A 12995-nucleotide genomic window follows, 5' to 3' on the forward strand; every position below is an offset into this window, starting at 1 on the left:
CCGAAAACAGAAGGAAAAGAAAGGCTTCCATAGTTGTACGTGAAACTCAGCAAGTCTTGAAGCTGCATGCATGCCCTTATTATTTCGTAATTAATTTCACCTCAAACCAGCCTGAATGTAGTCCCTTTAGTTGCAGTTTGTTCTCCAAAATTGGGAAAAATTCTCTGTGGTTGTGTGATGATCCAAATATCATTGAAAAATTGTAGTTAACGTGTATGTAGCCATGCGATCGGTAATTCAACGTTTATGCAGTATAAGTAAGTGTGCACGACGACTCTGTTATCTAACGACTTGATTTCAAGTCTAGCATACTGGTCCGTCGCGCGGGCGGCGCTTCCTGCTACTATGCTAATGTTCATGCTATTATGCTAATGTTCATGCTATTATGCTAATGTTGTACAGCTCCGTGGTTGTATAGTGCGGACTGGCCCTTATTTGTCGAAGGGGGCGCTTCGTTCTATATATTTCTGTTTCCTTCTATATATTTCTGATGCGATCTAAATGCTAATGTTTCGTTCCATATATTTCTGTTTTGTTCTATTTATTATATTATTTCGTTATATGTATATTTTTTTGGTCGCTATCCACTTCAACAGCCCCCATCATAGTGTCAATGATGTTGAACTTCTGGTGATTGAAGCCTGCAATGGTGATGACACACACCGCAAGCATAGAGAATCACACTGGATTCACCAACTCAAGACAGTCAAACCCTTTGGACTAAACATAAACATTGGTGTTAAATAACTACCCATTACCTCCCCCACTTCACTCCTGCCTGAGAACTTATATGTTGTAATATTCTGTAAATAAAGTATAAATTAAACAATTTTAAGTTGTTCTTATAAATTTGTTACTATAATCTCATGTAAGTAACCCCCCCCCCTTTTTCCCACAGGTCCCTCATACCTATTTTTAATACCATCCAACCTTTGATCTTGCTATTCTTATTAATTGACCATTGTTAGTTGCATCATGATGCAACTTGCTCTCTAATCCTACCCTTTCATGTCTCCCTGCATTGTTGTCGAACAATACTTTTACCACTTTTATGGTCCAGTAACCCTTCCTTTCATTCTAAACATCCTTTGTCCTCGCCACTCCACTCCTATTGGTTCATAGCCACCAATATTGTTTCTGAAATAGGAACTTTGATTGGCTGTTATTTTCCCGCTTCTTTCTGGATCCTTTCCTTAATCCCTTTCCCCCTCTCTTTTTCTATAAATGGATATGTATTTGTTTGTACTTGTTTTATGCCTCTGAAGAAGGTCCGGATTGGATCGAAAGCTAAGGCCATCTACCCTATTCATTATATTTATTTCGTTCTATATATATTGGTTTCATTCTATATATTGGTTTCGTAACAAAGTCATAAACGGCGCCCCATATATAGCATTGTTTTTTCTCAGAAGTGATTTTGTTAAGGCAGACATCAAAGGAACTATTGAAATTATCAGTTGAAGTACCAGGAGCTCTCTGTTAATATTACCAACAATAAGATTACAACCACTGTCACGTTTGATCTCGACAAAAACACATTCAAAGTCTACACACGAAATCATTAGATCATCTCTGGAGCTGAAATTTAGATGATCACTGATAAACATGGCAACTCCTCCTCCTGTTTTGTTACTACGTGAAGAATGGACAAGATGGTAATTGTCCATGTGAACATAAGTGTTTCAAGGTAAAATTGTTTTAAAGCAATTTTGGCACTATGGAGCTAACTAGACTATTCCTTGCACGGCCGTTTGATGATCGATGAGGATGGTAAAAAAAAAAAAAGCGGACCGTACCAGCAATTACTGGAACGACAGAGATAGAAAAAAGCGGAACCCCAAAGAAAACGGCCAAATCGCAGAAAAAAAAGGAAAAACATGGAATTCCACGGAAACGCGGAAGTCTCACATGCCTGAGTATGGTGAAATCGATGGCTAGATCTTGCTGACAACAAACAATTCTCTCAGTTTTACTAATTACCTAAAAAATCCCAATAAAAACTCATTATTTTTTACACCAAGGAAGAGGAGAAAAAAAAATTTAAAGTTTAAAGTCTCAATAATTGCCATGTGAACTACTTGCAAATAATGTAAATGTTTCTTTTATGATAGATAGGTTTTGTACCATCTCATTTAAAAGTTGCAAAGTTAGTTTTCTTGTAAACAATTATTTAAACAAATGAACGGTTAAAAAAATAAAGGTATACTTTGCCTGAGTCTTACCATGTCTTGGATATGCTGACAGTGAAGTAATCTCTTTTTGACAGGGAAACTGACCTACATTTTGTGGCAGCAATCCTATTAATAGAAAAAATGATAGCAAAAGTAAGATTTTCACAGAGGTAAAAGTTGGCAATTAGTCTCAAACATACACAAACTTTTGGGATCAAGTTGATCCTAACCAAATTGAGTTTAAAGTACGTTAACTTTGTTTCTTCATATACTCTAGTTTACTTTTAATTATAGGGCTTTATGGTGTGAAAGCAAACTTTAGCCATGAATATACGTCGTCGACTCGGTGTTGTCCAGAAATGTCAGCTCTAGCTGCAGGCTTTTTCACCGGCTACCGAGTCCTTTAAAACAAAATCGTCCAAAGTTCATAGGTTGCACAAATTAGGGCCTGATCGGCAAATGGTGTTTCTTTAAATTAAGTTCTTGCACTATATCCGAGGACGTAGGGCCTATTGATTGTAAGAATTCCTTTTGTAAGTCATTTAGGTTTTTTTTTTTTTTTATAAACTTTGCATTTTCAAAATTCAAGAATGGATGATGTCATCACGACGTTTACAACTTAAATGGTTTCCTCTCCTAAAGAATATCTAACTCATTATGAAGTTTGTAGTTATACCAAAATGTGTTCCGGACTGAGTGCCCGAACACTTAAAAAAATATAGCAATTCAGTAACAAAAACCAGTGTTCGGCTATCGGTGGGTCAGTGTTTGAATCGATGAAAAGAATAGCTCTCTAAAATGCACAAAAGAAAATCAACATTAAAATGTAATTTTGGTGTGATGGTTAAGCATCAAAAGGTGTATACTTTAACATAAAAGCCATTAAAAACACCTTTTCAAGCATTTCTAAAGGCATTTCCGGTTTAGACAGAAGGTCAAGCAAAGGTCACCGACATATTCATTTTTGTGAAGTACGTGAAGCCCTTTTATTTCATACTAGCGGGATGCCGCGCGAAGCGCGGCAACCCCGCTAAAAAGCTTGACGTAAAAATGCTGCAAGTGTAGCGTTGTGTACAGGGGAGGGCTAAAGTGGCTGGGCAGGGTCACAATACAAATCACTGTGGCAAACAGCCCATCCTAAGTGAAGACGAATCTTAGTGCTTTGTGAAATCGTACACTTGTCCATCTTTTTTCCGTTTCGGCATTGTCGATCCCATCCATATTTTCCAGTTTCCAGCGGATCCCGATAGTGGTTCTTTCCCAGCATTTATATCCCGTTTTGTTTATTTTGTTCCAGTTCAGTTGATTATTTTCTGTCCTGTGTAGCTTTCAAACCCCTTTGCTTTTTCCCCCCTCACCAGCCTCGTTAATTTTTTCCCCAGGCTCCCTGTCCCACCGTGTGCCCCTTCCCTATCCTGTCCCATATCTAAACCCACGCCCCCGTGCCTCTCCCGTCCATCCCCACGATCCCATGCATTGCAGTGTTCTTTGCTTGCCAATGTTTGCCCATAACTCATATTTTCCAGTTTCGCGCGGGTCCCGTTTGTGGGGTTTTCCCGTTTTATGGGCTTGATCCCCCCATTCAGTTTAATATTTTCCTGTCCCATGTCCCATACCACGATAGTCCCTTTTAATTTTGTTCAATACCTACCTATACCCCAGCCCTGTTCATTTTCCCCGTCATTTCTATTTTTGCCGTTCCCCCGTCCCCCGTTCCACAGACGCACAACTTTGTGCCCCCACCTCCTATCCACGTCCAAAATCTAACCCGTGCCACCTTCCCGCCATCCCATCCGTGAATTGTTCTTTGCACTTTTTGCCGTCCCATAATTTTTCCTGTTCCCCGCGGGTCCCACCAGTCAGGTGGTTCTCCGTTTCGTGTATTTTTCTCTGTCCAGTTAATTTTTTCCCTGTCCAATGTCACCATTAGTCCCTTTTTTTCTTCCCCTTTCCGTATTATTTGTCTAGCCCTTTTACTAATACTCCCTACATTTTTTGGCGTTCCCCCGCCCTCTTCCAACAGACGTAACACTGTATGCCCCTTCCATCTCCCTGTCCACACAACGTGCTCCCCACCAGTCTTCATCCTGTCGTCGTGCTCCCCCCCACCCCATGCATTGTTCTATACTGTATGTACGCGCGAAGTTACTGGACGCTCATGCCGTGACTGTGACATCACAAAGGACGCCTGCACTCACGCTCGCGCTTTGACTGTGACGTCACAAACAACACATGTCCCAACACGGGTACCCCGAAATTTACCCCAGGACGCATCATTTTAGCAGGGTGCGGGCACCACTTGCCAAACAACAATGGCGGCGCCCATGCGATTTAAGCGCTTTTATAATATAGATGATGTAGAGAATATCAATGTGGTTGAGAAAATATGAAATTTTGAAATATTGATGACTTAAGGGAAGACTAACTAACCGATTGAGAAATGTATCTTGTTAATGCCTTGAACACATACTGAACAAAAGTTATGATTTATTTAAATATTAACAAAAGCCTTTACGACACCCAGTATTCCCAGGCGGTCTCCCATCCAAGTACTGAGCGGGCCCGACTATGCTTAACTTCGTACCAATCAACGTAACATGGTCGTAGATAAGCCCAAAAATGTATTTTTGAAGAAAACATACAATCTGCAAACTTTGACCTTCCCGTACGAACAGAAGGAGGGGTCATATGATTTTGGCATTAACTTTTCAAATGTAGTCCCAGTCTTGATCTATCAGAAGCTCAAATCTGAATATAAAACCTGTAAAATTCAAAGACTTAATACATGTACAGCAAATAGCAAATGGTCATTTTTTAGCTGTTCCGACGTAGTGATCGGAGCAGCTATTAAAATCTTCAAGATTTTTATGAGCTGTTCCAATGTAGTTGTCAGAACAGCTATTGTTTTTGTTCAGATTTTTATTAGCTGTTCCGACGTAGTGGTGGGAACAGCAATTGAAATCACAAGATATTTATTAGCTGTTCCAACCTACCGTCGGAACAGGTATTGTTGTCGTCGAGATTTTTATTATTTTTAGCTGTTTCGACGTAGTGGTCGGAACATAAATTGTCAAGATTTTTATTTGTTATAACAATTATTTGTATCCGTCAAAAGCCCATAGGTTTAACCAGGGCATTTTGTAATGGCCAAAAGTCATACTTGGTCTAATATAAAGAGTCAGATCCTGTATCATATTAAAGCCTACATGTAGGTCTTAAAGTAACAGTTAAATGTAACTAGCATAAATTAATTAATTAATTAACTAAGTTATAACAACATGAATATAATTAGGTAATCTTTAGACCGCAATATCTCAAAAACTATACGTCCGATCGTTTTTTTCGCTTCAATTTTATACCTTGATTTCGGGTACTGTTTAACTATTCCATGGCCTTAAATTCTGGACGGCGTCACCATGACGTCATGTATTGCACGTTTATTGTCTGTACACAAACACAATGGCTCTTTTCATTTCATTTCATTTTATTTGCCAGCAAACATGAAAAAAAAAAAACATGTATTACAAAATTGCACATCAAAGATTTACAAAAAAAAGCAATACAATGGTTATAAAAAGAGAACAACAAAAATCTGTAAAAACAAATTACTGAGAAACCTGGCCTGGCCGCTGGCAGATATAAGGATTGTGTAGGAAACACCTCCAGTGAGGGTGGAACACAAAACACTACAGACGAAACAAAAGACAAGAACCCTGGCAGGGAAAGCCAATAGCGACAAAAAGTCACTTTCAAAGTGGCTGACCTTTTGGTTCGAGACAATAACGAGTATTAACAAGACACACCCTCCATAGGAGGAATACGTATAACCCACCAGCCAAGCCAGGCAACTCAGATATAAAATATAAGCAAGAAAAAACAATAATACATTAAAAAAAAATTAATTAAATGTGGACCTGATTTCTTTAAAATGTTTTATGATTCCGCCAACAAAACCAGGAAGGCTAGTTAAAAGTTGGTTCCTAACATGGGAGGGTAAACTGCCAAAGTAGACAGGAAATCTGTTAAAAACAGTAAATTTACACTATGAACAACTTTACCCTTAAATTGCCGTGAAAATCCGTTTTGCCACGAAATTGGAGATCAAGGTGAATTCAAGGCAATTTCACAGTGTCCCTTGTTGCTCAGTTTTTGGTGATGCCATTCAGGGCAATTTCAAGGCAATTTCAGGCAAGCTCAATCTTGTCAGACTGTAAACAACTAATTTCTGAACTAAGTGGATTTAATTACCCAACACCCCAGGCAATTGAGTGACCTTCAGACCATGACCTAACTTTAGGGACACTCACTCAGTGGCTGATACACCCATGTACCCACTCTATGACATACTATGGAGCTTCCCAATGCACACACAGTGCAACTTATGTCCCTGGTTTGAATGTACAATGTATGCATTATTGTCCATATAGCGTCTGGTGCTAGTGCAAGCTTTATCATTCCAAGTATGTAGGGAAGCCGTTCCAAGTTGTTTGAAGACACTGGACACTATCGGTAATTGTCAAAGACTAATCTTCACAGTTCGTGTATCTCAATACATGCACAAAACAACAAACCTGTGAAAATTTTAGCTCAATAGATCGTTGAAGTTGCGAAATAATAATGAAAGAAAAACCACCCTTGTCACCCAAGTTGTGAGCTTTCAGATGTTTGATTTCGAGACCTCAAAAATTAATTCTAAATCTTAGGTCTCAAAATCATATTCGTGGAAATAACTTCATTCTCAAAAACTACATTACTTCAGAGCGAGCCGTTTCTCACAATGTTTTATACCATCAACTTCTCCCCATTAATGCATTACTTTCAGTGGCCAGTTTCTGTGAATAAACTGTGTCATGAGCAAGCCAATTGGACGCGCTGAAAACGATCCAAAAGAAATGATGAAATCCATTGCCTCAAGGGGCCACAGATGCCATAAAGATGGAGTTTTTTAAAAAGGATTTGATGACTTACTTTATCAAAAGCCTTGCTCCAATCAAGGAAAACAACATCAACATCTGGTGGTGATCTAGCATCAAGAATCTGCGCCCAATGGTGGCAAACTGAAGTGAGAAGGGTGGTACATGAACGCCCATTGACAAAGCCATGTTGCTGATGAGAGATCAGACCAACCGTACGCATGTACTGGGTTATACGGCCAGTAACCACCCTTTCCAGCAGCTTCCCAACCACAGAGCACAGTGAAATGGGTCAATAGTTTTTAATCACTGGTAAGTCACCTGCTTTATGGATTGGCACAACATTTGCTCGCTTCAAGTCATCAGGTATTCTTCCTTCGCTAAGAGATGAATTGAAAAGCAAGGGAAGAGCATGGCAACCTGACCGGCAGTAATCTTTAACATTGTAGATGTTATACTGTCGGGCCAGGGGGCTTTACCTGACTTAAGATAATTAATGAGCTCAAATATCTTGTTAGCGTTGGTACCAATCGACTCTAGAGGGGAGCCAACGTGTCCATTACAGATGGTAAAAGAAGTGTCAACAAAGTCTTTATCTGTACAATTAGACGCAAAGAACTTGTTAAAAGACGTAGCAATAGTGGGAAGGTCAGTAACAACAGTATCCTCTTCTTTAAAAGAGATGGAACACTGTTTAGCCTTAGATGCACGCACAAAAGACCAGAATTTAGCACCACAGTTAGAATTATCATTGGAAACATCTTTAAGGTACTCATAGTAATCCTTCCGAAACTGAGTATCAAGTTTATTTCTGAGTTGTTTGTATTTGTTCCATTTAGAGGAATTGTCAGGATCCTTACGACTAGCCCTATACAGGCGACGCTTCCTCTTGGCAAGATTTATAGTTTCAACGGTAATCCAAGGCTTTTGTGGCTTCTTTTTAGCTTTCCGTGAAGGCACATAACTTGTGAATACAAGATAAAAATGTATCACGGAAGGGGCACCAGGTATCGTCTATTGATTTGCCACCAATGACTTTGTGCCAATCAATATTACCCAGATTATTTCTAAGCCCATCAACATCAGTCTTTGAGTACTGAAGAAACGTTCCATGAGGAGGGGTCGGTCTAGGAGGAGCAACATGAAGTGTAAAATGAATGCCTGCATGGTCAGAAGTGTAAACAAACCCAGCTTTCAAAAACAGGATTTATTTGATTTAAATTAAAATACATATTTGTACACTTCAAAAAATTGTTTTAGATCAAGATATATTTTATTGACGGTCATTTTAAAAGCATCAAAACTTATTGATACAGTGTAATTAAAAAAAAAAACGTGTATTCTATGGGACATTTTTTCATTGATCATGGGTACGGCGTAAAACTAGATTTGAATTGTCAAAATTGTAAAACTCTTAACTCGATCAAGTCTTATCCCATTTACGACCGGTGTTATTGCGTTTTTTGTTCAATAGGCCTATACATATGGTCACCAACTAGCACAAGTCTAAAGTCATTCCCAAAATTTGACAACCTCTGAGCGTGGTGCGTCGTGGACCGGGTTCGTTTCAGGCAACAAGCATGGACGACGAAAATAGACCGCCTGGGATTTGGAATGATTTACGGGTAAAGTCACCTTGTTTGCGCCGGGGACCATTTGCCTAAACTAATTCCAGTATTTCGCTTTATTTTCGGAAATTAGACCATGACAAACAAAAACTCTTTGACAGGAAAACAACAGCAGAGATTTTATTAAGCTGACGTTCTTCTGGTGGTTACGTGGCTCAATTTTATAGAGCTGATTATAATAAATAGGCAAAACAATTTGCTTTAAAAAATGCAGTAATTGAGCAGAATACCTGGATTCACAACTTGTACATGAGGCATTGTATTTGCTGTGTTATAAGCTGCTTTTTGTGTTTAAAAAGCTATGTAGTTTGGTCCTGGGCCAATGGCTATTAAAGGAAAGAATCGCAGCGCTTACGTAATCAGGGAATTGTGCTTACGCTACGCATAATTAACAGCTGAGCAGGGAATGTGTTTTTGAGCGTCACAATTCGCAACCAAACATTTTCTACGGTTGACTAATTGTGCTCTACTCCTGCGAAACTTTCACTGCGAAAACAGTGACTTCAAAATTTGATTTGCATACGCAGGTAACCGTGCTAATTACTTGTGCAAAAGTAGGCTGGGGCGACTAGTGTGCTTTAGGGTTAAAGTTGCGACTACAAATTATTATTCGATCGCGACTACTGTTTTTCTCTACTCCGTTATAATCGTGCCCACACGTTGACTACAAATATTGTACCAACTACCTGTTGCTTACTACTATTTGCAACATAATTAATATTTCGCTAGCGGCACATTGCGGCACAAATCTTGAGAATCCGTAATTTATCTCGACAAGTGTCATAGTTGGGTTTGAGGTGCGACTAGTGGAGTAGTAAATTTCACTAGTCACCCAGGCCTATCATGACGGGAAACTTGCTTAAAGCCATTGGACACTTTTGGTACAGAAAAAACATTAAAAGTTCACAGATTCACAAATAACTTAATTACAGGGTTTACAGAAGGTAATGGTGAAAGACTTCTCTTGAAATATTATTCCATGAAATGCTTTACTTTTTGAGAAATCACCAAAACAATATCAATTCTCGTTATCGAGAATAACGGATTTATTTTAAACACATGTCATGACAAGGCAAAACGTGCGGAAATAAGGGTGGTTATTTTCTCCCGACTCCGATGACCAATTGAGCCTAAATTTTCACAGATTTTATATTTAAAGGCAGTGGACACTATTGGTAATTACTCAAAATAATTATTGGCATAAAACCTTTCTTGGTGACGAGTAATGGGGAGAGGTTGATGGTATAAAACATTGTGAGAAACGGCTCCCTCTGAAGTGCCTTAGTTTTCGAGAAAGAAGTAGTTTTCCACGAATTTGATTTTGAGACCTCAGATTTAGAACTTGAGGTCTTGAAATCAACCATCTTAAAGCACACAACTTCGTGTGACAAGGGCTATTTTTCTTTTCATCATTATCTCGCAACTTCGATGACGATTGAGCTCAAATTTTCACAGGTTTGTTATTTTATGCATATGTTGAGATACACCAACTGTGCAGGCTAGTCTTTGACAATTACCAATAGTGTCCCCTGCCTTTAAGTTGTGATACACGAAGTGTGGGCTCTGGACAACACTGTTTACCGAAAGTGTCAAATGTCTTCAACACGTGAAACACATGGCCAAAAAACGGCCCTCCCCGCGAACTTCCCCCTGCTGGCGAAAAGTGTTGCTATGTACCAAACCAGATTGCTCAGTATTTGTATAAAACATCCCTTTTCGGTACGATATTTTTTCTTAATTTATGCAACTCTAGAACATCTATAGGGCCTTTTTGGATTGAAGAACTGCTAAAAACGCTCAAAAGTGTAAATACCTAAGGAGGTCAACTCAGTTTTCCAGGGGTTTGCTCACTAAATTTAACAGCTCCGCCGTCCATTCATCTTACACAACTGGAGCGCATGTCTAAATAAACTAGAGATAATTCTCTTTCCAGTGATATAAGAATAATTTTGATTGGTCATGAGGAATATACAGGGCCTTTTTCAATCCAATTGTTGAGCTCCTTTCATATCTGAAGATGTGACCCATAATGATGTATTAGTAAGCATAGTCTGACTCCATTGTTTTCCCGTATGCAGGCAATGAACACACTTGTTGTGCTGGGCAGTATATAGCCCAATAATGCTTCTGGGTTTTTTTTGTCGGCGAAATCGCGAAATATTCGGCTTGAATCTCAGATTTGTTTACAAGTAAAGGGATTTTATGTTCCGGTTCCTAATATGATCACTGCCATAAGTTAAATATGTCTAAATATCCAGCAATTAAGTGTAAGAATTGACGTCTTGGCGTTGGATCACCTCATTATTTTTAAGAGGGGTAGACTGTGTGTGATGGTGTATGTGTGCATTATCGACTGTATGAGCCCGATTCCAATGAACAGATCTTAGATCTGGAGATGGATGGTTTACATGGGATGATCGAGGGAAGAACAGTTGTTTTCTTTGTTTCTTTACACTATGAAAATCTTTGCCGTGAAAACGATGTGAAACTCGATCTGGCCGTGAAATTGCCGTGAAATAGTTTTTCATGGCGTTTTCACAGCGATAAAACGCCGTGAAAATGCCATGAAAAAAGTCGCCATGAAAATGCCATGAAAAAAGTCGCCATGAAAACGCTGTGAAAACACAGTGAACTCTGCGAGGCCAGCTCATTAACTTTTCCATTCAAGTTAATCCTTTGCTCCATTGTTGACCCTTTTGTATCCACTGTAATCCTACACTAGCGGGATGCGCGGCAATCCCGCTAGAAAACTCTACGTATAAAATGCTGCACGTGTAGCGTTGTGTACAGGGGAGGGTTAAAGTGGCTGGGCATGGTCACAATACAAATCACTCTGGCAAACCACCCATCCAAAGTTAAGCAAATCTTAGTGCTTTGTGAAATCGTACACTAACCCCCGCCGTCTTTTTTCCGATTCGGCATTATTTGTCAATCCCATCCAGTGTTTTCCAGTTTCCAGCGGGTCCCAATAGTGGTTCTTTCCCAGTCCGGTTTATATCCCATATAATTTATTTTGTTCCCGTTCAGTTTATTATTTTCCTGTCCTGTATCGTTTTCAAGTCCCCTTTCTTTTTTCCCCCTCACCAGCCCCGTTCATTTTTCCCCACTTCCCTGTCCAACCGTGTGCCCCTTCCCTATCCTGTCCCATATCTAACCCACGCATCCGTGCCTCCCGTACCCGCAATCCCGTGCATTGGCATTGTTCTTTGCTTGCCACTGTTTGCCCATAACTCATATTTTCCAGTTTCGCGCAGGTCCCGTTTGTGGTTCTTTCCCGTTTCATGGGCGCCCATATCATGATAGTCCCTTTTCATTTTTTCAATCCCTACCCCAGCCCTGTTAATTTTCCCCGTTATTTTATCTTTGCCGTTCCCCCACCCGTCCCCCATTACACAGACGTACCACTTTGTGCCCCTTCCTCTTATCCCCCATCCTAAATCTAACCCGTTCTTCCTTCCCCATCCCGCACATGAATTGTTCTGTGCAATTTTTTCTCTGGTTCTCCGTTTCGTGTATTTTTCTCTGTCCAGTTTATTTTTCCTTGTCTAATGTCATCATTAGTCCCTTTTTCTTTTTCCCCTTGCCGTATTATTTTTCCCAGCCCTTTTACTATGTTCCCTTAATTTTTTGCCGTTCCCCCGCCCCTTCCAACAGACATACCACACTGCGTGCCCCTTCCTTCTCCCTGTCCCACAACTTGCTCTAATAACCCACACCAGCCTTCGTCCTGTCGTCGAGCCTAGCTCGATCCCATGCATTGTTCTTTACTGTATGTACGCGCGAAGTTACTGGACGGCCGCGCTGTGACTGTGACATCACAAAGGACGCCTGCACTCAATCACAAAGTTAGGCCGTGTCCGAAACGACGACTTCGGCTACAGCTACGTCTAGATCAGCGCGTCTACCAGTGTTGAAGAATAGGCAGACGCGCGCGATCTAGCCGTAGCTGTAGCCGAAGTCGCCGTTTCGGACATGACCTTATACACGCTCGCGCTTTGACTGTGACGTCACAAACAGCGCATATCCCCAACCCCCGGGTACCCCAAAATTGACCCCAGGACGCATCATTATAGGGTACGGGCACCACTTAACGTGAAAACAACATGGCGGTGCCCATGCGATTTAAGCGCTTTTATAATATAGATGAATGTATTATATTATAACGGTCTACTCTTGCCAGTTTGGCAACCATTGGTGTGTAAAACTGTGATGATCATATCAACAAATGGCGCAGTGCTGTAACCCATCAAACATCGACGTCGATCATTTTTGAACTCGGTCGT

At 40.2% G+C, this 12995-nt stretch overlaps 1 protein-coding gene across 1 annotated transcript in view; it reads right to left on the reverse strand.

The window, feature by feature from the left end:
- Positions 1 to 12995, reverse strand: part of LOC117295170 (meiotic recombination protein REC8 homolog) — a 42368-nt gene that overhangs the window by 15120 nt on the left and 14253 nt on the right. The window contains exon 2 of the mRNA XM_033777745.1: positions 2223 to 2297. Within this exon, the coding sequence (XP_033633636.1) occupies positions 2223 to 2297 (75 nt within the window). The remainder of the gene's footprint in view (positions 1 to 2222; positions 2298 to 12995) is intronic.

The sequence above is a fragment of the Asterias rubens genome, chromosome 9, assembly GCF_902459465.1.
Source record: "Asterias rubens chromosome 9, eAstRub1.3, whole genome shotgun sequence".
Classification (NCBI taxonomy): domain Eukaryota; kingdom Metazoa; phylum Echinodermata; class Asteroidea; order Forcipulatida; family Asteriidae; genus Asterias; species Asterias rubens.